Raw genomic sequence first — 23183 nt, forward strand, 5'->3', positions numbered from 1 at the left:
GAGAGCAACACTGTTCTGTTGCTTTAAGGTACTTGTCGGCATATTTAATTCACACACTCATGCAGTGAAGCAACCGATCCAATGGGGAAGAGGCGAGAGAAATTGCATCCATTTATCTTTAACGGGTATTTGAAGTACTCTGTATAGGCATAAGCACTTTTTCAGCGAAAGTAAGTGTAAAAAGAATTTTAGATTAACAAAATGTTTTCATTGAAAGACAAAAATTTCTAGATATGGTTTCTAGATAATGTTGACATCAATGTTTTCAAATTGATCAGGAAGTATCGACATCAAATTAGTTTCGGAATCGATTTCCACCGAATACTTCTAAGTGCATTTTCTTTCGTCTTATAGGTTTCCATTTGTAATGCAATGCTACGCAAAACACAAACACTACCAACAGTTTGTTGCTCCTGAGCGGAAACAACTGTAAGCAAATGTATTTATTTGACACCCTCTTGGTCATTAATTATATCCGCCAAAAATCTATTTTTTACTTCATTCCAAAATTTGTTTCTGTTCAATTGCACAAGCCCATTTCTTTGTCCGCGGTCCTGCGAACTCCGACCTGCACCTTCCTGCAAAGCGTGCTACTAGCTTACAATATAATAAATAATCATAAATTACGGTGGGTTACTATGGTTACGCTTCCAGCTCCTATCAAGGATACTGCAGCATGCTTGGTGAAGCTTTTCTAATGCTTCTTTTTTCGAAGCTTTCTTTACGCAAACAAATAATTTGTATAGCTCAAATAAGGTTTTTCGTGATCGCGAAGCAAACTTGAAACCTTTTCTGGATTCTGTTGTAGATGTTCAAATTGAAATGGAATATATCGAGGTAGTTCTAGAAACCTTGTCCCTGTCTTGCCTTCAGGAGCTTTTACAACCTGAAATCCATACTGCTAAAAGCTTGACTGTCTCACTAGAAGCTTTGGAAATGTGTGAAGTGACGTTCCAGAAAATGGGAATCATTCCATTTCTACCCCGGCATATTCTAGTTCAACTGGAACAGAATTCAGAAATGGCTCCCACTTTGCCATCTAAACTCAAAACCCGTGTATTCAAATTTGGTTATATTCATCCAAATTCCAAGGGAGAATTCCCTATGTTGGTAGGTGTATAACTTCGAACTCTTTGAAAAGAAGATTCCCAGACAACAATAAATATTTTCCATAGTGAGCTTAGTAACTTCAAATAGTATAATTTGACAGTTGGTTTTTGTTTTGTAGTATTTGTAGCTACCTTTTTTCACTGAACTATTGCTCAAAAAACGTTTTTTTCTTCATAGATTTCTAGCTACCATGTACTGTCATGTGCTTCACGGTTTCATTCGTCTGATTTCTTTTCAAAGTTTTGAAGCAAAGTCACATAAATGCTGCATCATTTTCAGCTTCATCAAATCGATCGAACGTGGCATAATCCGCATCTCTACATCAACCTGCCGGCATTTTGTTTGCTCTCATCATTCGTCCTCTTATGCTTCCACACGCTTTTGGGGGTTCGTCGCTTGCATTAGAACTTTCGCTTTCTCCTACCGATTAGCTGGTGCAGCCGTGGCGGGTTATTGGCCTGCGCTATCTGTCGATAACCGTCGTATACTTCACCATACCGGCTCCGATTAAGCGGACCGTAGCTACTGCTCGTCTGCTGCTGTTGCTGCTGCTGCTGCTCCGATGCTGCTGTTCCGTATTCTGTTCCACCCCAACCGCCGTAAGAGCCAGCGTCGCTAGCACCACCGCCAGTACCACCTGCCACTACACCGCTAGCTGGTGAAGAAGGTCCCGTCTGCTCATACCGCTCGCCACGATTCCATCCGCTCCAACCGTCCCAACCGTTGTCCTGCCGATCAAACTGCAGCTCGTCTGCATCGTCGAAGAACTGCTCCACGTTCTGCACCGAGTTAAGGCTCGAATCACCGAAAGCGGCCACCGACGGAGTGGCATCGAAGTGGAAATGATTGGTTTCGTACCCGAGCGGGATGTACTTGCCACCAAAGTCAGCCATCTGCTGGTGCGTGTGCAGGATCTGGTGCGGCGTGGTCCCGACGTACGGATCGAACAGTGACAGGCTAGAGGCCGGTGCCTTGGTCGTGCTCGGCGGTGACGTACCGATGGGTGGCAACTTCATCTTGCCCGATGGTACCTGGTGCTGTTGGTGCTTCTTGTGAAAACCGGCATCTTTGCGGATCGGAATGTGGACCACCTCCAGCTTGCTGCTTTCGCTCTTGTCATTGCTGTGTGGCTGCTGCAGCAACAGCTTCAGCGCAATCAGCGACGATACGAGCAGTGACTTTTTACTCAGCAGCAACGACAGGGCCGTCGCCAGCACAAGCTTCTTCAGAACGAAGTGCAACAGTATGGCTTTCAGGGCGAGTATTCCCATTCCGATCGGGACGGCTTTCTTCATGTGCTTTTTCCAGCCCTTGCGCTTATGTTTGCGGTGCTTCTTGCCTTTCTTGCCCTTTTTGCCCTTTTTGCCCTTCTTGTGGCCCCCTTCCTCGATGCTGATCGAGTACGAACCGTCGTCGTGTCCGCCGCCACCACCAGTAACTACAATGTTATTGTTACTGCCACCTCCGCCGCCCTTCTTACGACCTGTTGGGGAAGCGAGAATCAAAGCAAACCGTCAACAACAACCACAGCAACAACAAAACCATTGGGAGGAAGCCGAGAAATTAAATCGATTTTAAAGTGCAAACGAAAGACATCAACGTTAGATCAGCAAACGAACCCCACTACAAGCCAACGGTATTGGCCATGTGTTAAACATATTTTTTTCATGCAATCACTTAACGTTTTTATGTGGTTGTATGTGGGTGTGTGTATCGAAAGAAACATATAGCATAATTGTGCCTATTACGAGCGTCAAGATTTCCACTTCATTTCCTATCTCTACACCTACTTATTCCTACTAGCGCCAAAGACCCAAACACCGAACGGTGAGCAAGATTCGCTCTTATGCTTCGATGCATCTAACCGAGTTTTGTGATCGTACCTATACCCCACCTTGCATGTATGTTTAGCAAGCTGATCCTACGATCGTGTGCATTTTTTTTTTGTTCGTTCCTACAATACCGATCTGCCATGCCATTTCCAAGCAATCACGCGTGGCCAGTGCTCGATGCGTGCTACCGTTTGCATGTGTGGATGTTTTCTGTGTGTTCAGAAAGCGTCAAGCATGGGAAGTTGAGCTGCTGGTGGAAATTGTTACGAGCGAGGATTATTGCAATTATGTTCGGGTTTAATATGTGTAAGATTTATCGCTCTGTAGAGAAATTCTGCGATCGTTTCATACTGTGTACATAGTGGTCTGTAGTACTTCAACCGTAACAGCAATATTATCCAAGGGTTTTTTTAGGATATTTTTGTTTTCATTTCAACTCCTCAAAATGACTAACAAAACTATTAATGACGTATTCCACAAACGTAAGATTGTCCTAGAAAGTCTCACTAAAAATACGTTTCAAGATGAACTGAACATGATGATCTAACAGAAAATTAGATGCAAAATCAATTTCATCACAATTAAATAACCTAAATATTATTTTATATGCTTCAACCAACATATCCGAACTAACAATGCACAACTCCTTCATACTTCGCTCTTAAGACATTCACATTTTCGAGACATTTCTACCTTCCTTCGTAAAATACAGTTCGATCTAAACTCATCATATCTGATTGATCACATTTATGTGCACTATCTAAGCAACAACGTTGCGACACAACTAGCTATATAAATCTTTCGATATATCCAAACAAACCACCGCAATCACCTTCAGCAATGGCCGTAACATCCTGACCCGGTTCTGATTCCAGCGAAGATTCTTCCCCTTCCGACGATTGCTCTTCGTTGCTGGCCACGGGTTCATTCACATCACTGCGGCTAATCAGCCCATGCTGTATGGCAAGCTGGCGTAGGGAACGTAGATTCTTGCGTATATCATCACCCCGCAGGTTCGTTATCCTTCGCAGCACGTCCAGGTATGTCACACTACCGACTTCACTCTTGCCATTAGCGGTGTCACTCGAACCCTGCACTAGCACAACCACGCCCAACAGTAGTACCGCCAGCAACGGAAGTCGCCCCATCGTAGCACACAATTTTGGACTCCCCGACCGGCACCAAAGAACTGTTTGGTATGAAGCTTTTCGGTATTTTTTTTGCTGTTTTTGTTGCCTCCTGTGGTCAAATACCACACGCCCTCGGTTTCGTATACGGGCACGGGCTGGTGGAATCTGGTCCGCACTGGTTAGCAATCGGAGGTGAACTAAAATCGCAAAACTGCAACAATCAATAAAACCTATCGTTTTGCGCAAAAAGGCAACACACACTTTTTGCGCATCTCTTCGGGCGCAGATTGCATCCTTCACGCATTTTCTCAGACCAAAATGTTGGCCGGCTGTGATGCACTCAACCGTCCAGCCCGCCCTGCACGCTACCATGCCCGGGGATAGGGCGGTAGCAGTTACGCAACTGAGCAATCGTTAATTGGAAACCCATTTTTCTGCGCTGATAAGACGCAGAGAAATGCGCACAACATCGGCGCCCAGCGTAGCGTGCTATCATCGCACCCGCGCCGCTTTTGTGCAAATGAAGAGAAATGAAGAACATGCCACGAATGATCACCCATCACAACGGAAGACATTGTTTCACGTAATTGGCGAGTAGTGTTCTGGGCAGCGTTGGCCATACTTCCGTTATCTCGCTGTGCTGTGTAACAGACGGGAGAAAACGAATCCAGGATGCATTGTGAACGAAGGTCCGATAGAGAAAGTGTGTTGCTCCTCTCGGTGCATCCGCTGCAATCGGTACGCACTGGCTCAATGGAAATGTGTGTAACTACCATCTGTGTGTGTAATGATGAGCCACATAACAGTAAATTTTCTGTGTTCCTAAAACTATCTAATGTTTAAAAGAAAATATAAAATTAACCGACAACCAAACAGCCAGAAACCATTCATTCCAGCTCTAAAACTATTCCATTTGGAATCATCCAATAGAAGACAGAAGCTTTTGAAGATGATTAGATATTACACTACAGATATACTCTTTACAAACATCTGGTTTAATGCTTGTTATTATACTATTTTTGCCGTGGTAATGAACCGCAAACCTACTGAATTATTATAAAGATAATCATAACATCGCAAGCACTGCAACCCGCAACACCCCATCGTTTGCATCGCATACCCTACAGGCGTATTTGAGCAAAACATCGCATCAAACCGTCCCGTGAGGTTATACTGTGGATGATTCGGAAATTCATTAATATTTGAATGTTTCGTTTTTTCGTTTTCGTTTCTAATTCGAATTATGTTGTAATAATGTTTAACATTAATGGAAGTTGCATTATTGTTTTGGGCAATGTTTACAACGCATTTATTCCTTACATTTTGCGTTATTCCAAACATATTTCGTTATGATGCTGTGATGTTGTTTTAAATTATTGCCACTTTTATAAGGCTGTGATGTCGTTGTTGATGTCACATAATTTAGTTGTTCTATTGTATTCCACGATCCTATATAGGTTATATTGTTTGTAGGCACTGAAATTCTCTACAACCTTATATACCTTGTATCGGAGTACACGCTGTATCGAACTACGAAAGTCGGGAGACTTCAATGCTACTTTGCAGAAACGCGTAATTGTAACATTGCTGGCTTTAAACAATGTAGAGTCCATCCAGAGCTATACGATGGGCCGTGAAAATCTTTCACAGCCTTCTAGACGGTTTGATTCTTAGGCAAAGCAAATCGAAAGGGCACAACAAACACTTTTGTATTGTTTTAATTATCCTTTATTGATTGTTCACAGCGTTTCGAAAACAAATGTTATGCATAAAATATTGTTTAATACAGCAAATAGGTAATTTTGTTCTTATTGAGATGATGTTTTCATTATGTGATATTCTTCTTCTCCCTGGAACCTCAACGATGCATATAAAATTGCTTCCATCCATACAAACCGAGCGTGTAGTACCTCCTTCGAACATCCGAACATACGCAACCCGTTCCCACACATCATCGGTCGAATGGAGGCACGCACGTGCTAAAACAAACACACAGCACCACGTGTTAACGTGCTTCAAACCTGTCGGCACTGTCAGTCGCAGTGCGCCACTGTGGCTGCCAATCATTCGCAGAAATAATTTACCCTGGCTAATCCATAACCGTCGTGCATACGAAACATTCCCATTCCACTACTCGTTAGCTTCTGCCACTGGCCGCAACGAACGTTCGGAACGCAACCAAACGGCACGATGGAACCGATTTTCGGCCACCATAAGCAATGGGCATCCTTACAAGACTGCGATGCGTTCCACAACATTACATGCACAGTACTATGGTACTGCATTTTCCGCATTACCCATCCGCCCAAGCTCAGACTCATCGGCGGCCATTTAACCGTAATGCCCGCGTACTAACATCTGCTACTTACCCTCACCCCGCAGCTTCTGCTAGCATAAATTTTGACAGCCCAAAATGCCTTTCTCGCATGGCACGGCGAATGGAGAGAATAATAAATATGCCAGACACAGTTTATGTTTCAGTTTTAATTATCTACACTTTTCTTTCGCGCACCACCTTTTTGGCTAGGTTTACACTGTAAAACAAAAAAACGAACTGGGTTTCGTTTCGCATCAACCTATTTTCCCTTACCGGTAGTCTTCCTTTTACGGTGCGAGGAAGACAAATACCATCGCCTCACTGTATCGTATACGGGATAAATAAAAAAAACCGCTCGACCTTAAGCCATACCTAACCTAACCTAACAAATTTACCCTGCTCGTAACGCTAAACGAGCGCCACCGGCTACCTTCAAAGCGTCCGAACCGAGCCCTTCCCATAAAAATGGGGAACGAAACACACAAAAGAAATCTTTTCGACGTCTACCATTCAATTCCCGTCGCGGCTAGTTGCTTTTTATTTCTGGAACCTTTTTAGCTGGTAGCGCCATCGCCGTCCCCATTCTACTGCATCGACAACCGTGCCGATGTCCAACTTATTGCCTACACTATCGCAATGCGTTTGCTATTTTCTAATTGACGCCGTCTGGATGTTCCGTGTCTTTTCCAGTGCTGGGGCCGGGAACGGAGGCTCGGCGAGGCCGAACCCGAAGCACACACGTCCTGTCTATTAAGCCTACGAAAATCGATAATAAATTAGAGGACGAACCCTAACTGCTAGCCGAGCCCGATGCCAGTGTGATGTCCGCATGATGTACCCTGTGGAAAGAAAGCGTGCCAACCGTACAGGAAGGTTGCGGGTGAAACTTCATTACGCTTCGCGCTTAGATCATGCGTGTTTTTTGTGTGCGTTCTGTTACAAGTTGGAACTTTTTTCCCTCCCTGTTTTATTGACCAAAAGTACCGTTCCGGAGCACACCGTTTTGGCCCACATTGCCGACACTTACCACTTGCGATCAACGCGGACCGATGTGCGACCGATCGGCAGGCTTCTTTTCTCTTTCACAGCTTCCTCTGCTTACGGGTGGGTGATGACAATATTGTGTCTTCTGCTGCTTCGCCTTCGTTCAGCTTCCACCGCACTAGTACTTCTTCAGGCTGACCACGGCCGTGAAGAGCGCGAAGAAGAACCCGGCCAGCCCGGCTGACTTCACCAGCAGTATCAACCCACCGATGATGGCCGGAACCAGCGCAAGGAACTTTATCTTGTACGCCAGCAGTAGCGGAATGAGAAACTTTTTGTACTTCTTCTTCAGGTGGAACTTCTTCTTGCGACCCTCCTCGCCCTTCCCCAGCACGTCCACGTCTTGGCCGTCCGTCTGTAGGCTGGCGATAGCGTTCCTGTCGATGCCACCGATGCCATCGGTATCATCATCGTCATCTTCGGTGGAGGCGGAAACGTCTGGAAGCAGATACGCAGAACCCCCAGAAATGAAAGATTACATTGAAGCAGCATTCAAGTTTGAAGAGGAATCTTTTACCCAATTTTTCGACCATCCTCATATCCCCAACCCTATCATTATCCACCGACTGGCATGCGTGTTTGCGTGTGTCAACGTCAACCCACGGCAGCACCAACCCTTCCCATGGTGCAGCGACTGACCTCAATCGATGGACCAGACCGGTGGAGGCCCCACGTTTACTTCCACAATTAAACCATGGGTCATTAAGTTCCCACAGTCCTGCGGTGTTCGGCATACGCAAGAAGAATCTGCTTATGTGCGCACACTAACGGTATGGTACCGGGTATAGGTGAAATGTTTTCCAGCGCCCAAAAAGAAAACATGATCCAGAACCATTCCCAAACTTACGGCTGAGATTCCGCGAGCCTGAGCACCCCAAAAAGGGTCCCCCTTCCGGAAGCGGGCCAGTGCGGTAATTAAGCGCGTTAAACTGTTTGTTTGGTCACTGCGCAACATGGGAAATTGTTTTAGGGCCGGCGTTTCCCTGGCTTATCGTTTCATCGGACGGTTTTCCGCGCTAAAGTTCATCAGCACAAACAACCCCATACGGTTTCACTCGCTTTCAATACTAAAACCCGTAAGCTGCCCGATGCTACCGTAGCTGAGCGATAATTGAATCGATCGCGAAGCTGGCTTAGTTCGCGAACTGATAATAGTAACACAAATTAGGCCTTTTTTGTTTAAAAGGTAGATAGAGAAATTTTACTCATTAACGAACTTTTCCCTGACCAAACCATCAAGTTCATAGCCACATGCAATGCAATCCAATTTAATGAGATGCACTCTATACCCAAGTCCTAACGAGCAATAAGTCAAATCATTTTTTGACAATATGTTTTAGCTACTTAATTGCTTACAGCATTTTTTAGGATCATTTCATCACCAAATCATGTGATTAGAATGAGTATAAATTGAAAGCAATACTGCATCCTAAAATAGTAGTGTTATCCAGAGTTTCTGGTATTTTTTTGTAAACTGAGGGAAACCACTTATCATGTACGATGGCAACTTCAAGATTCTGTGCAGTCTTTTACTTTTTCCTATCTTAATAGACTACTTCAAATACTGTGGACTTCAAAGACCACATTATTCCCAAAACATTCTCTAAGATAAATAGGTCGGATGAAGCTGTTGATTTCCACTGGTTGTAGGTGAAGATCAACAATATACTTCCAATGGTTTTTTGAGATGTCGAAGTACCTGCCAAGTTGTATGAGTGTTAGAATAGACATTGATTCGCTATTATCGTGGTATATCAATTTATCGAACACAATCCCATGGGAATGCCACAATACATTCGTGTTAGAATATTACAAGAATGGTAGTATTATCGTATAAAAGCAATCTCTTTTCAATTCTAGTGACTTTCCATAATTATTTTTGGTTTTTAATTATACTATACTATAGAATCCGTTGTAACTAACTATACTATTACAGGTAAACAAAGTCTGCGAAAACCAGAAATGGCAGACCAAGATAGCTTAAGGTTTCAGTGCCTCAAAAGAATAACTACTGTATGAAATAAAAAAGTAATATAAATATGATCTCCAAATAGTAGCATTAAAAACTGCATCCCAATATCTCACATTCGTGCTAACGAATTGATAATCAATAGAGTAATAGAGTTGATATTGAAAGATGATGTATCTTAAATCATTAGACATTGGAGAGAAGTAGTATGTAGTAGTTGTAGCGGTTTCTTCACGGCACTATTTTCTGGAAGGTCATGGTCAGATATTTCAGGCCTTTCATGACTGAATTTAACGAATTATTACAAAATGGAACAATTAAATAAACCAGTGTCCTGTTGCTATTCCATCAGCAAGCCTTTACTTTATATTTGTAGAGACAAATATGTCTTTACTGTTGAGGTAACACATTCTTCACCTAATAGACTTTACAATCACAATATAGTAGGATAAACACAATCTCTTGGACTTCATCATGACTTTCGCGTGTTGATATGCATGTTCATTGGTGTTTGGTTAATCCTGCGGAACTTTAAAGCAACTCATGCTTAAACCAGAATGCGTACGCCTCTCAAACTACAAGAGTGTTGTTGTGCAGACCAAAGCATAAGTAGCACCGCAACGTGTGGCTTCAAAAACGAGCTAAGCACCGATTTCCGTTACGTCTCAAGATTCAATTTCGAAGCTTACCATTATCGACAAAGTACTTCCAGAAGAGGTTCTCGATCCCGCGCGATCTTTCCGCACTGCGGTACAGCTCCACCAGTCCGGTCTCCTCGCCAGCTTCGGGCCTCTGCAATTCTGGCGCGCCCAGTTGCTGCTCCAGCCCGGGTGGAATTTCGACCTCGGAGAAGCGAGTCATTGACCGATTGTTGATCCGGCTCCGACTACCTCCGGTGCCACCTCGCGATGGTTTTGCGAGCGGTTTCCTCACGTCCCAGCTGCTGGCCAGGGGTGTGCTGACCGTGGCTGAAATGCGCCAAGCGGCCGGAACAGCAGCATACGGCACGTGCGGTACACTGTTGGGGCTGGGGAATTTCACACTCTGCCCTAAGCCATCCGACGGCAGCATAAGGTGGTTGTGATGCATGGTGGCTAACCCGACATGGTTCAGCTTTCGTGCACTCGGTCCAGCGCCTTGCTCGGTGGCACTGGAGACCCGCGCCATTAGGTGTCCTGCTGTCACTAGCAGGACCCATACCAGATGCCTATCCTTCGGGTACATAGCATTGAGCAGTTTAATACAAGCACGATACCTCTCTATCACTCTTGTTAATCTCGGTTCGCTAATCACTGAGTTGCGATTTAAGTTCACTAGATTTTAACAACAACAAACGCTCACAAACGGAACATTTAAACCAAACGCGACACAGTAGGCAAGAGATCCACAGCTAAATGTTTACAGGCAACCGTACGCATTTCCACACACATTCCACTTTTCACGCCTAGTGTCACAACATTTAGCTCCCGACGGGGTCGATATCACCAACACGGATCACATCCACAGCGCTGGTACACGATCCACTGCGTTTTTGGCTCTTTGTCGGTACCGTTTTTGCTAACCGTCAGCGCGAGTGCCAGAACGCGAATGAGGCGAACCTTTTGGGAAGTGATCTGTGAAGCTAGCGCGCGTACACCGGGCGCACAACCGCAACCCACAGGTCCCGGGCCGTTTTCCATTCGCCGTCTTTTTCCCCGTGCTTTCCCGAAACACCAAACGTTGACGATCAAATGCGCGAGCATTTGTTTGCCAGAGATCACACCAACACAGCCGACCGTGCTGGGGTTTGTGGGCATAGCGGGGTCGGTGGGTCGGTGGTGGAAGCTAATTTCAACCGCAGCTCGCAGGTCGGAAACGGGGGGGGTTGGTTTCCATTAATAAAACAAAAAAAAACCGTGGCGGAACACAACCGCCAAGGTAAACCGCAAATTCGGAGTGAGAAAAGTGGAGAGATGCGCCAAAATGGAAATTCTTTACCTCTAGTGCCAGTAGTAGACTAGTAGTAAGCAACGCGAATAGGAAACTCGAAAGATGTTCCTTTTTTTTGTTTATTTACCTTAAAGAAGTTTTAATTTTAACTCGTTATCATCTTTTGTCGATTTATCTAAGTTTTACAACAATTCATTCAATTGACATTATAACGTACCTTATGAAATTTAAACCCACAGAAATCAAAAAACAATATCCTGATATGTTTCTTACTTCATACAGCTCCAATGATGTTGGTTAAACGTGTGCATGGAAATAAGTAACGAAAGACTTGCGCGGTGGTAACAGGCGACGAACGGCAACATTTAAAAAATGTATTACGAGTTAAAAAGATTTAAAATAGTAACTCGCAGATACCTCAAAGAAAAAAGCATATTATTAAAATTACGCTGAAAAAATAGAATGAGAGCTGTACCTTACCGAGGAAGTAGCTGATAAAATTGAAAAAGCAAATAGGTTTAATAAATGGAAATTCGTGGACTATGCGAAAATATAGGATTGTCAGTTTCTCGTAGAAGTAATACTACATTGCATGCATCTATTGACTAAGAAAGCATCTTGAATAACCATTCATGTACATTAACGTTGAACTTGATTAATTTGCAACACTATGGGATCGATACCGTTCTAATTGAACCCCAAATGACACCAACACATCTGTCTAGTGATCCAACAAGCAAACAGTAAAGAGTGTTAAGACAAAATGGTGCTCTAATGTCCTGGAATCACTCCCCTGTACTCGTCCTTCCTTTCTTTGAGAAGACAACATGAATCATCCATAAAATTCTTTGAATGTCACTGAAGATGGTTGCTCAATGCGTATAAATAAATAACTTACACCACCACAGAACAAAAAGTGCAAAAGCAATTTAAGAAAGTGTTGAAGGTTGTTGTAATCAAACACTTAAACTGGATATATGTGGAAATATTTCTAAATCTGCAGCATAAAGTAGATAACTGCTACAGATTTCTATAACGTTTACTAAACCCGCACAACACAACATGCAGTCGGAAACACAGCTGGACGCATCTCGCAGGAACAGCTGAGAAGATTAATCGTCCCTGAAAAAAAGCCATTAGCGTCTCCATTGCTAATGCTCCGTCCAGCAATTAGCGTCTCCATTGCTATGAACGGAAAGCCCTTGTGCCTTCAGCACTAATTCAAGTTCAAGAATCAGTTGCAATGTTTTGAGCTCTCTTGCTTTTTTTTCGTTGCAAACCTTCGTCTCTCTCGCCATCTGTTTGTCTTCTCCATTACACTCACTTATCTAATTTATATCCCAACCCAGGCGACACTAGGCGACAACAAACCATCACGGGGTTTCATACTTTTTCCGATGGCGCGTACCACCATCGCCCATTTGATAGTTTGCGCCGCGGCCCATCATTTCGCTCATTCTGTGATCATACACAACAAATTATGTTAACGACTTTTCTTCATGCACGACCGCTAATCCGGAGCATCCGCGACGCCAACAACCATTGCCATTGGGACAGGTATCATTTACCAGCGCCGATGTGTGTGTGTGTGTGTGTGTGTGTTTGCTCAAGCGGGCCCACCGGCTCGGCGAGAAAAGAGTTTCACTTTTGTTCGAGATCCAGCATTCCTTTTGGCCCTGGCCCTGGCAGTGTTGTCATACGCGAAATGGCGCGCACGTTAGCAAAGCTACCCGCGTCAGCTGCATCGCGATGCACCACACTTCGGATTTGGCTTCACGAAATTGCAACGAAATCGAAACATATCCGCACGCATAAACGCTTCGGAGCTTCCAGTCCGCTCCAGTCCAGTTTCGGGCCACACACAAAAGGGTTAGAAAGCAAAGGGAAACCCCCCCCTTTGCTGGCGTTGAAACAAAAGGAAAACCAAAAAAAAACTACAATAGTAAAATTAACAACATGATTAGCCCTCATGATGGGCGAGAGAAAGTTGCTTCACCGATGGGGTTTTGGTTTGATCGGAGAGTCCATAGTCTAACCGCTTCCAGTAATGTGGTCTGATTAAATTCCCATTATCGAGATATCAAGATTATCGGCACCGATGTTTGTTCCGGATCACTACCGTCCACGAAAAACGAGATTCTTTTGCTTGTGTGTGAAAAGTGAAAATTTTACCATACTTAAGGGCGTAGTAACACTTTGCAAGTTCCAGAAGGATGATATTTTTGGGATTGGATACCTTTTCTTTGAGTTTCTTCTTTTTTAATAATTTCGTTCCACAAGTCTCCGAGGGCCAACACGCGAGGGGTTGCATTGCCTCAGGCAAAAACTCTAAATATTAAACGCTATTATCACCTTTGATTTGATCATTTCATTCTTTTGGTTTGACTAGGTATAGATTTTTTGCATAAGTTTTCGGTTTTCGAAATTAAATTCTCTATGATCGTACTTTCTTTATCATAAAAATGCAGTAGCCGATGACTTTTACGTCCATTTTTGTACAAGAATAAAACCGAAGTTGTTTTTAAACCGTTGTACAATTTTTCTATTTACAACAATTCGAAGAGAGCAATTTGTCAAAAATTAAGGCTAAAACATTCACTCGAATGACGTGTTGCCTCTATGATGTCCTCCAATTATCCTGTTCCCGTCCAAAGTGTCGCGAAGCATAAGGACGCAGGAAAGCGAAATTTTCAAATCTTCTGGTCACAAAGGTATACTACCCCCCTTTATTCTTAACTGAAGAATGTAATCCTTTTTAATGCCACTTTTTTTTAAAATAGGCATAGGGTGAGAAGAAAACTGGTTAGACAGACAGATGGATGAAACATTTCGTACAACCTAGTTTCCCTCACGCAGGCAACAATTTGTCAGAACCATAAAAATACACCTCGACCCACAACCATTATCAATAGTGGGTTAATTCCCAGCGGAAAGTAGCATCGGATGCATTTTGAACAATGGTCCGGTGGCTTTATTGCCGTGGGGGAAAGAATCACCGCCCGAATTCTGCCCAACCGATCGATACTAATGACTGAAGCGTGTCCATCGGAAGCAGCTGTACAGTTATCAGCAAATGGCCATCATCTAGCGGTTCCCGCCGTAATCGTGCATTGTATGGTTACAACGGTTTCCAGTCGATCGAACGTACGATCGATAAGTGGAGAACGCTAACAGCGTTCTTCTCCGCTGGCTAATAGTTTCTATCGTATTGGCTTCGCACAACAGGCACACAGCAGTGGTCTGAAAGTGATTCTACGTGAATGAAACAATCGTTCGTATTGTTCGGTGAATGGAGCGTGCTTCAAACCCGGAATACGATAAAAGGCGCTAACAATTTTTAATGTGTAGTAGCGTAATTGATTCTGTCGTAAGTGTTGGGTTTACCGGAAAGTTTCCTACGTTTCACAAAAGTTGCTATCACCGGCACATTACTTGCTGGAATGTCAGATCTCAGTGTTGAGCGTAGTTATGTCATGTCAAAAAGTTATTCCAATCAGGAATCGACCGCAAATCAGATCCTGGGGAATCTGATCGGCAAGCTTCTTGAAGGGCTTCTTTTTAGTCGAAGGAACCTCAAAATGTCTCGAATCATTCTTGAGCTCAAGAGTCGACAATTTGTGTTGGTTTGGAGTTAATAATTTTCCAGCGATTTTGTAACAAATTTTTGATTGCTTATGGGTAATCCTCAGAATAAAAAGTTTGCTTCGAATATTTCACGAATTTATGTCAGAAATTAATGAAGCTACAATCCAAATCGCTTACATGGACACCCAATATGTGGTAACTTCAGGTCGTTGAAGAGTTCTTCACTCATGTATCGGATCAATCCATGATCCAAATAAGAGTATCAGTTTTAAACTTGCTTCCATCACTTTCAAATTATTCCAACTAATCAAATGGTACCGCGGCAACAACTTATCACCCCATGCTGGACCTCAATGTTACAGAAAAACGTCACAACGGGTTCATCCATATCGGGTCGCGCGGGAAATTGGGGATCGAGCCATATCATCAAACTCTTCGGTGTCCTACTTTACCGCTTTTCCGATAACAGATTCCCGTTTTTTTCTAAAGCGGTCAACCTGTTTCAGCCTGTTTGCTAGACGATCGCGAAGCCTCAAATGTTCCCCCAAACTTGGACACATGACTTAGTAACCGTACCAACGGTGGGGAGGGGATCACCAGATACAGGCCACACCCGGTAGACCGGGCACAAATTAACATACTTTTCCGATGCTTCACCTTCACGAAACCGCCAATCTATTTCTTTCCTACTAGCGCGTAATTAACGTTGAGCTTTTGTGTTTCAAATTTGGCCCCCCCGAATTCCTCCCACTTCCACCATTCTTCACGTCCATGGTGAGTTGCGAAAATGTTTCCTGCTCCCCGTTCTAGAGTGAATGCGCGGCGCAAAAAGCTTCTAGGCCGTAGACGGTACAGCACATTTTGGGTAATTCACTAGCGCTGGCCCGCTTTTAATTTCCATCGCCAATAATCGCGCAAACGAAAAACTGAAAAATACCGGTGAAAACGACAGCTACGCATCGCCTATTGAAAGCGGGCCAAATTTTACGGTACCCCATTGTTGGACGAACCCATACAAGGGGGAAGGTCCACGCAAAAGAAAAGACACGCTCGCAGCGTCATGATCGACGGCCATTGAGCAGGAATCTTTTAAATAAAAGTAAAACAATAGCCCCAACTCGCGCGCTACGACACTAGGTTTGGTTTTTGTTTTTATTTTATGGCATCCATCCACGTGTGCAGCCCGAAGCGATTTAAACAATAAAACCATGGCAGAAAAAAACAATAACGTCATCGTTTTTCATCCTCCGATCAAGCTTCGTTCCTTCGCTAGCGTTGAAGTTACGCCGTGCTTAAGCTTAAGCCCCAATCGACATCAACCGCATGCCAGAGTGTGTGGCCAGTGTTTACCGATTTCAAGCCATTGGATACACAGCGTCTAACAATGCTACGGTAAATTAGGCATTGCTTGCTGGTTGCGAACCGAGCATTGGGAAGGTATCGGGAATGATTACGTTTCCCTGTGCGCCGTGTGATCAAATACGATGATCCTACTGGCAATAGATCGGCAAAAGGGACAGTTAGCAGCAAAACAAGATGTAACACTCCGCAATAATGAGCCGGGAACGAACGCATTTGCTCTGGGTTCTGGGAACAAACTAAGCAAAATCAATCAATTTGGTTTCAATCGCATAAAAAACGCCCTCCCCCGAACGCTCGTTGCAGTAGAACGAATGGAAACGGTAGCATCTTTGGAATTCTTCATCATGTCCGGCTACCGACCGGCTTCTGTGTCATCATTGTCAGTGGCCCTATCATTTAAACGTACGGTGTTCGGGGATTCGGTGGCAGTGTGCCTATAATTTGAAAGAGCATTAACGTTATACGATGCTAAAACACCCAATCAGTATAACGGTCGACATCTTCAATTGGTACGAGATACTTACGTTGTAAGAAGATGTACTCAACGCTGTAATCTTCCCTTCCCATGACCAGTTTGTACAGAACGTTATAGTGCTATAATATGATTTTAATTTTGGTTAGAAATGGTTAGACGCGAATCACACTCTGAAACTTGTTTGATTGTTTGGTCTTTAAAATCCATTCATCTTAAACGTTTTGCGAGCTTAATGGCGTTATTAGTTTAAGATAAGACATATTACCACTAAAAAGGATACATCCAGCGGCGGATCAAACGGTAGGCGGAGTAGGCGGTCGCCTAGGGCCTCGCCGTGTTGGGGGCCCCAAAAAATGTGTATAGTAGTTGTATACATAGGCCCAGTCTCCTTATGCTAGAGGGGGCTCCGAAGGGTACCACAAGAGGCCCCTGGCGAAATTCGAAGTTGGGACAAAATGCCCCGGAATCGGCCAATTTTGTTACTTGTAATACCAAGCGGATTGATAAAGCGGATAGTTTTGTCATATATAGCCAAGATTTTCGACCCTCACGGCTTGCTGGGTCCAACGATAATCGTCGCTAAACTATTCATGCAGCAACTATGGTCGCTTAAGAAGGATGGGAAGCCATGTGACAGGGATAGCGAACTCGGCTACAAATCTGCAGATACACATTTTCGCAGATGCATCACAAGTGGCGTATGGTGCTTGCTGTTACATTCGGGCTGAAAGCATGAAAGGAGTCACGGTTCACTTGTTACAGCAATTGCAAGCGCGAGCCAAGTATTGCAATGGTCGATCAGTATCCCTGAAAGAAAATCAACTGGTGATCGTCAAACAATGCAACATGCATCCTACCTTGTGGGCAATGGGGCGTATTATTTCAGTTCATCCTGGCAAGGACGGAACAGTTCACGTAGTGACACTGCGCACAACATCCGGTAAACACGTCGTACGCGCAGCCAAGCGGTTGGAAATGTTACCCAATCCAAATGTGCTCAGCAATAGCATGCAGCAATAAACCATGTTTTTACATTTAATTACTTTCATAGTTAGTTGGCAGTGATAACAAGGCAAGGCACATACCCATATATACCCATAAATCCAATTTCTTTGGCCGGAATGTGAGAATTACGATTTATAAAAGAACGTTCCTCTCATATTCCTATCAAACGCATTAGAGTGAAGGGGGAAACGGCAAAACGGATCCTGCATCTCTTTCGTATTTTGCGCCGTTCCGTCCGTCGAAAACGCTCGAGAAACGATGAAATTTTTGGTTTCTGACACCAAGAGAGCATGATCAACGAAGCGGTAGCACAAATTTCCGTACCAGCAGGCAGCATTTCATATAGCTATACCCTTCCCTCTAGTGATCATAGCGCTTGATCCGTCGACTGATCTTTCCTCTCTTTCCGTTCGTCCAAATGTGCTAGCACCTTAATATGACTCCATCCAAGTTTGTTTTTATGGAAATAACAATAAGGAGTATTGAAATCATATATTTATGTATGGAATCCTTTCAAACTCCCGGAAACTCCATGACGACAAGAGATATAATTATTGCGAAATAACCGAACAATAAACAATGAATAATATCTTCGGAAATAGTGTCACTCCATGCTTCCAACTCCTAATCATTAAAAAACTTACCTGCTGTACAGTTGTGAGACGCACTGTAGGAACTGGATGGATGAAACGAGACGGAGGAGTCTCCCCACGGTAGCTGAGCTATTTACTCTATCGACCGCTCTCCCTAGTTTGATATTATGTGTAACTAATAGCCAATCGTAGAAGATCTCTCATTCTGATGATTGATCAATACCATCAAAGCGAATGATAACGTGAGCAAGCGATATCAATATGTTATGTACAAACATGGCGGATCCTTGTGCGGATCAGATTGATGTTATCTCCTTTCGTGGATGCTCTCTTGGTGTCAGAAATCACAAAACCGGTCGCTTTTTGGTGGCTCCGATCGCATGCGCGGAGAGACTTCGACGAAAGGAAAAGCGCTTCAAAATAATATGCAATGACGACTGAGATGACCGTGCGCTCCTCTAGCTATTGTGAGCTGGACACTAAACACCAACGGTGATTAATTCTTTCCATTGTCCACGTCCTTCTTCGGGCACCGGCACAGCTCAGCTCGTCGTATATTCCTGCAAACTATATACTCAGTACAAAACCGCATGCAATTATGAGGCGCGATTGGCATCTGCTGGTGGCGATGCTTTCCTCTAAACGCTTTTACGTACGTACGTGTTTATATGAAGTATTTTGTGAACAGTGTTTTTATGTGATTATTAAAAGTTAAATAATAAGTATTAAATAGATCGATCTTCGGATTCATGGTTGAGTTAAGATAAGGGATCAACGGCGAATCAAACGGTAGACGGAGTAGATGGTCGCCTAGGGCCACGTCGTGTTGGAGGCCCCAAAAAATGTTTGTCATCTGCTCATTTTCAGCAACAATTCGGTAGATATTATATTTCTTTGCCATTTCGTTCACTTGTCATATATTTGCTGCAAGCGTTTCTGAAAGTGTCATCAATTTGTGCACGGTAACAAACAACGATTGCCCCGGATGTTGCGATCAGGGTCAAAGCTATAGCGGCTAATACTACCTTCAAACTGGTAACTGCGAATGCACGGCAACAGCAAGGAAGCTTCCTGCGCACATAATTACGCGAAACCGTTCTGTTTCATCAGCTGTGCAACGACAATAAGCACAAAGGATGAAACGATAAACACCGAGCCGGGGATCGAACAGCGCACGAACGCGTCGGGATCGCGCCCATCGCCGATCAGCTTCACGGGATCATTCTCCGACACGGAGTCGAAGTTGAGACATCGATCGACAGCCATCTTCCAACGACGAAACTTCATATCTCTCTCTGTAAAAAGGGAAAAACATTCGCATCAGACTGGGATCATTACGCTTACGAACTATAACGTTCAACATACGACTAGAATTGTAAGCTGTACTGAAAACATCGACCGGTGGAACACAATTTTGGCGAAACTGATCGATGGACAGTATCTCGGTGGCCAATCCGGCGGCGAGCATGGCACCGAGGCAGGCCGGTGTTGTTGTTTGTGGCCGTTCCACCTGTACCCCGTTCAGATCGGACAGCATCTGCACCAGAAATCGTTGTTCGCTCAGGTCCCCACCGATGGTTAGCTTTGTTAGACGTGGCCACGTAGGACAATCTTTTGCCAATGAGTCCAGCACCTCACGCACCTGATGACAGATAGCTTCGTGCGCGGCATGAAGGATCTGCTGGGGCGTGGTTTGTAGCGTAATTCCAAACATCATGCCACGTGCCTTGTAGCGCCAGTACGGAGAATAATATCCACTGAAGGCAGGTACGAATATTACGCCACCGCGTGAACCACTGCTGCTGGTAAGAATTTTAGGCTCCCCGTACGGTGGCACCGGTGAGTTGACGGAACAGAACGAAGCCACTAGCTGAGTATTGGCGGTGCCATCGGGAAATAAACCAGATGCACTGTTATTCATCGGATCGCTTGACGGTGATTCCAGCGCTAGTGTTTGCCTTAGCCAACCGATGGAGGAACCGGCGTGTGCAATAGCGCCTTCCAGTGCGTAATATACGGCCCCACGGGGACCAAGCTGAAAGGCCACGGTCGAAAGCAACCCGTGACCGGAGTCGATAATTTCCTGGGCAGTGTTAAACAGGACAAACATTCCTTCATCAATCGTACAGTTCGCTTGTCCTGCGCTGATGCACATTTGTCCGAGCAAAGCGGCCTGTTGATCACCGAGACACTAAATGAAATTAATATTAATAAACGGTATTTAAAAACCAGTGACTATGGAAATGTTCTGGTGAAGCAGAAAAGAACATACGCTAGCAATCGGTATTCCACTCAAAGGACCATCGTTGATGTATCCGTACACTTCCGAACTGCTTCGAATTTCCGGCAGGATCTTGCTTGGAATGCGAAAAAACCGACACAGCCGCTCATCCCACACGCAACGTTGCAGATTCATCAGCATGGTCCTGGATGCATTTGTGACGTCCGTCACATGGATGCCCGCCTCAACGCCGCCCGTTAGCATCCATATAATCCAACTGTCCAGCGTACCGAACGCCGCCCGTCCATCGTCTACCGCTTGCTGAACGCCAGCAATATTTTCCATCATCCAACGAAGTTTGACCGCACTGAAGCAATTGCTAACCGTCAGTCCGCATACCGACTTAAGGTAATTCTTCTTCCCTCGTACACGCTGCAGTATGCTTCCGACCACGCTCGATGTGCGCGTATCACACCATCCGATTGCATTGCACAGCGGTACGCCGGTTGTCCGATCCCACAGTACAGTCGTTTCGCGCTGGTTGCACACACCGACCGCAACAATGTCGTGCGGGTTTATGTCCAATATGATCAGATTCTGAACCGCCGTTTCCAAGCACATTCGGGCCGTCTCCCATACAGCCAACGGATCAACTTCAACCCATCCTGACTGTGGCGATAGGCATTCGAGCGACGATTCGTGGCAAGTGAGCACCTCGGCATTTCGCGTGGAGTAAATCTGCAATGAAGTGTGGAATAAAAATTAAAATCGATAACGACTTATCCTTGAAACGCAGCACATTAGGGATGCTGTGGGTGCGGGAGCAAGGACACTTACCAAACACTTACAGCATGTATGTCCAACGTAAAGGACGCCTATCAGCGACCCAAACTTACTCCGATGCCCTCCGTTTACACTCATCGTTTAAAACCCTGGAATTATTGGGCGTGCGTAAAATTATTCGATTACATTACAACATGTTTCAAATTCTGCACCACGAGCGAAAAAAAACAACAATGCAGCAGAAAGTGCACAGCTGATTTTGTTATGCGATTGTTCTGACAGCTGCCGAACCGTTTTTTCGCAACCGAACGAGGTTAAACGCTTCAGGCAAACGCTTCTGTTCCCGGGCGAAAAGCAAACAACGTTCAGCTGCTGTCACAACACCGACGAAAACAAAAGTAGTGGGATCATCGATTCCGGGAGAAGGGATAACAACGACGAGCGCATCACAGCATAACGTGTAAATATAATCCCTTCCTATTACCAAATCAACCTATTTTCACCATATTTCAATCGCCACTAGGAGTGCAGGTTATAATCGTGTCACAGCAATACTGCGTAAATTCAACCGTGTGTTGCTTTCGAGCGAAATAATGTCCGATCAACTTCACGATCAATTCTGAACTGTGTACTCCTCTTTCCGAAAACGAAACAAAAAAAGAAGTAAGAAAATAATCACCCGAAATGGCCGCATTAGCGTTAGGTATGGTTCGGTTGACGTCATTAGGCCAATCCTCTTCCGTCAAGCTGCTTTCGGTGGCACCGAGGCTGTACACATCTGGCAATGGGTTCAACCGATACGTATACAGCACACTATCGACATCGTGCCTGTACAACAGAGGTCGATACGCTACGATAAGCCAACCCGTCCCAACATGGTACACCAGTGTGTCATTGCGGTGCTTTACACAGGGTGACGCTTTGCGGCGGCTGCAAAAACCCACAAACGAACAGCAGCAGGAAAGCGACGAACCTACACCGGCCTCCACACCCGTACCGGAGAAACTTGGCCTCTTCGCTCGGTTCAAGAAGATGTACAAGGAGTACTGGTACGTGCTTGTGCCCGTTCACTGTCTCACGTCGGTTATGTGGTTCGGTGGCTTCTATTACGCCTCGACCAGTGGTGTCGATGTGATTGCAATCCTTGAATCACTCGGTGTGTCCGAAACACTGATTAACCCGGTGCGAGATTCCAGCCTGGGCCATATAGCTGTTGCGTACCTGTTGTATAAAATAGCGACTCCGGCTCGATACACAGTCACGCTTGGTAAGTCCATGTCCAAGTCCAAACCAAAACACTTCCGTGTAGGGCTTAACTGCACTTCCTCCTTCAGGTGGCACAACGATTTCCATCAAGTATCTGGAACAGTGGGGCTACATCAAACCGATGCCTTCTAAGGCGCGACTGGTACAGATGTACAAGGACAAGAAGGAAAACATCCAGGATAAGATAGCGGAAAAGAAGCAAGACTTTAAGGACCGCAAACAGCTGCTAACGGAAAAGAAGAACAACCTTATGAGTGATCTTAACATCAAGGATAAGGACGGCAAGGCAGCCGCAACAACGGCGACGACCACGAGTAGCGTAACCGACAACAAATAGCGCGCGTCGTAACATATGCTTGCAAGACAAAAAAAAAAAACATTGAAGCGGGTTGTCGTGGTGATGGTTGCCTTTTTCTGTTGTTTTCCACCATGCCAGCTTATGAAGTGCGGTTGTGGATAAAGCTATCGCTGCAGGGCTCACATTAGCGAGTTTCAAGCCTAGGTCTAGCGATTGTGAAAACATAAGTGCAAATACACATTTTGTCAAACGGTTAAGCTTGTA

The 23183-nt window shown here is 44.7% G+C and overlaps 4 protein-coding genes across 7 annotated transcripts; 1 reads left to right on the plus strand and 3 right to left on the minus strand.

Moving 5' to 3' along the window:
- Positions 1–1511: 1511 nt before the first annotated feature.
- Positions 1512–4090, minus strand: LOC128298872 (uncharacterized). The gene is made up of 2 exons (XM_053034675.1): positions 3775–4090; positions 1512–2593 (listed from the first exon to the last, which is right to left on the minus strand). Exons 1-2 carry the CDS (start codon positions 4088–4090, stop codon positions 1512–1514), a joined length of 1398 nt encoding a protein of 465 aa, XP_052890635.1.
- Positions 4091–7551: 3461 nt separating this feature from the next.
- On the minus strand, positions 7552–10626 carry LOC128298875 (uncharacterized). Its single transcript, XM_053034678.1, has 2 exons — positions 10092–10626; positions 7552–7871 (listed from the first exon to the last, which is right to left on the minus strand). The coding sequence occupies exons 1-2, from the start codon at positions 10624–10626 to the stop codon at positions 7552–7554; spliced, it is 855 nt and encodes a 284-aa protein (XP_052890638.1).
- An 8630-nt stretch (positions 10627–19256) lies between these two features.
- LOC128310807 (glycerol kinase) lies at positions 19257–21646 on the minus strand. Of its 2 annotated transcripts, XM_053047529.1 has the most exons (5): positions 21410–21646; positions 20624–21310; positions 20201–20542; positions 19717–20170; positions 19257–19646 (listed from the first exon to the last, which is right to left on the minus strand). In XM_053047529.1, exons 1-5 carry the CDS (start codon positions 21491–21493, stop codon positions 19435–19437), a joined length of 1779 nt encoding a protein of 592 aa, XP_052903489.1. In that variant the 5' UTR covers positions 21494–21646; the 3' UTR covers positions 19257–19434. The 2 variants fall into 2 exon arrangements, with proteins under 2 accessions (XP_052903489.1, XP_052903488.1); XM_053047528.1 differs by having other exon boundaries at positions 19717–20542.
- A 96-nt stretch (positions 21647–21742) lies between these two features.
- Positions 21743–23170, plus strand: LOC128297102 (uncharacterized protein C18orf19 homolog A). 3 transcript variants are annotated; one of them, XM_053032665.1, is made up of 3 exons: positions 21743–21815; positions 21879–22622; positions 22690–23170. In XM_053032665.1, the coding sequence occupies exons 2-3, from the start codon at positions 22040–22042 to the stop codon at positions 22956–22958; spliced, it is 852 nt and encodes a 283-aa protein (XP_052888625.1). In that variant the 5' UTR covers positions 21743–21815; positions 21879–22039; the 3' UTR covers positions 22959–23170. The 3 variants fall into 3 exon arrangements, with proteins under 3 accessions (XP_052888625.1, XP_052888626.1, XP_052888627.1); XM_053032666.1 differs by having other exon boundaries at positions 21774–21813; positions 21882–22622; XM_053032667.1 differs by having other exon boundaries at positions 21783–21815; positions 21887–22622.
- Positions 23171–23183: the final 13 nt, after the last annotated feature.

This window comes from Anopheles moucheti, chromosome 2 (genome assembly GCF_943734755.1).
Source record: "Anopheles moucheti chromosome 2, idAnoMoucSN_F20_07, whole genome shotgun sequence".
Taxonomy (NCBI): domain Eukaryota; kingdom Metazoa; phylum Arthropoda; class Insecta; order Diptera; family Culicidae; genus Anopheles; species Anopheles moucheti.

Excerpts from the sequence above, each read along its gene's own strand:
- LOC128297102 (XM_053032665.1), top strand. The coding sequence starts at position 22,040 with ATGGCCGCATTAGCGTTAGGTATGGTTCGGTTGACGTCATTAGGCCAA. Across the intron at positions 22,623-22,689 it reads TCGATACACAGTCACGCTTG|GTGGCACAACGATTTCCATC; the intron begins GTAAGTCCATGT and ends TTCCTCCTTCAG.
- LOC128298875 (XM_053034678.1), bottom strand. The coding sequence starts at position 10,626 with ATGTACCCGAAGGATAGGCATCTGGTATGGGTCCTGCTAGTGACAGCA. Across the intron at positions 7,872-10,091 it reads GAAGTACTTTGTCGATAATG|ACGTTTCCGCCTCCACCGAA; the intron begins GTAAGCTTCGAA and ends ATCTGCTTCCAG.
- LOC128298872 (XM_053034675.1), bottom strand. The coding sequence starts at position 4,090 with ATGGGGCGACTTCCGTTGCTGGCGGTACTACTGTTGGGCGTGGTTGTG. Across the intron at positions 2,594-3,774 it reads TGTTACGGCCATTGCTGAAG|GTCGTAAGAAGGGCGGCGGA; the intron begins GTGATTGCGGTG and ends CTTCCCCAACAG.
- LOC128310807 (XM_053047528.1), bottom strand. The coding sequence starts at position 21,493 with ATGAGTGTAAACGGAGGGCATCGGAGTAAGTTTGGGTCGCTGATAGGC. Across the intron at positions 21,311-21,409 it reads ATACATGCTGTAAGTGTTTG|ATTTACTCCACGCGAAATGC; the intron begins GTAAGTGTCCTT and ends ACTTCATTGCAG. Across the intron at positions 19,647-19,716 it reads TACAGCTTACAATTCTAGTC|AGAGAGATATGAAGTTTCGT; the intron begins GTATGTTGAACG and ends CCCTTTTTACAG.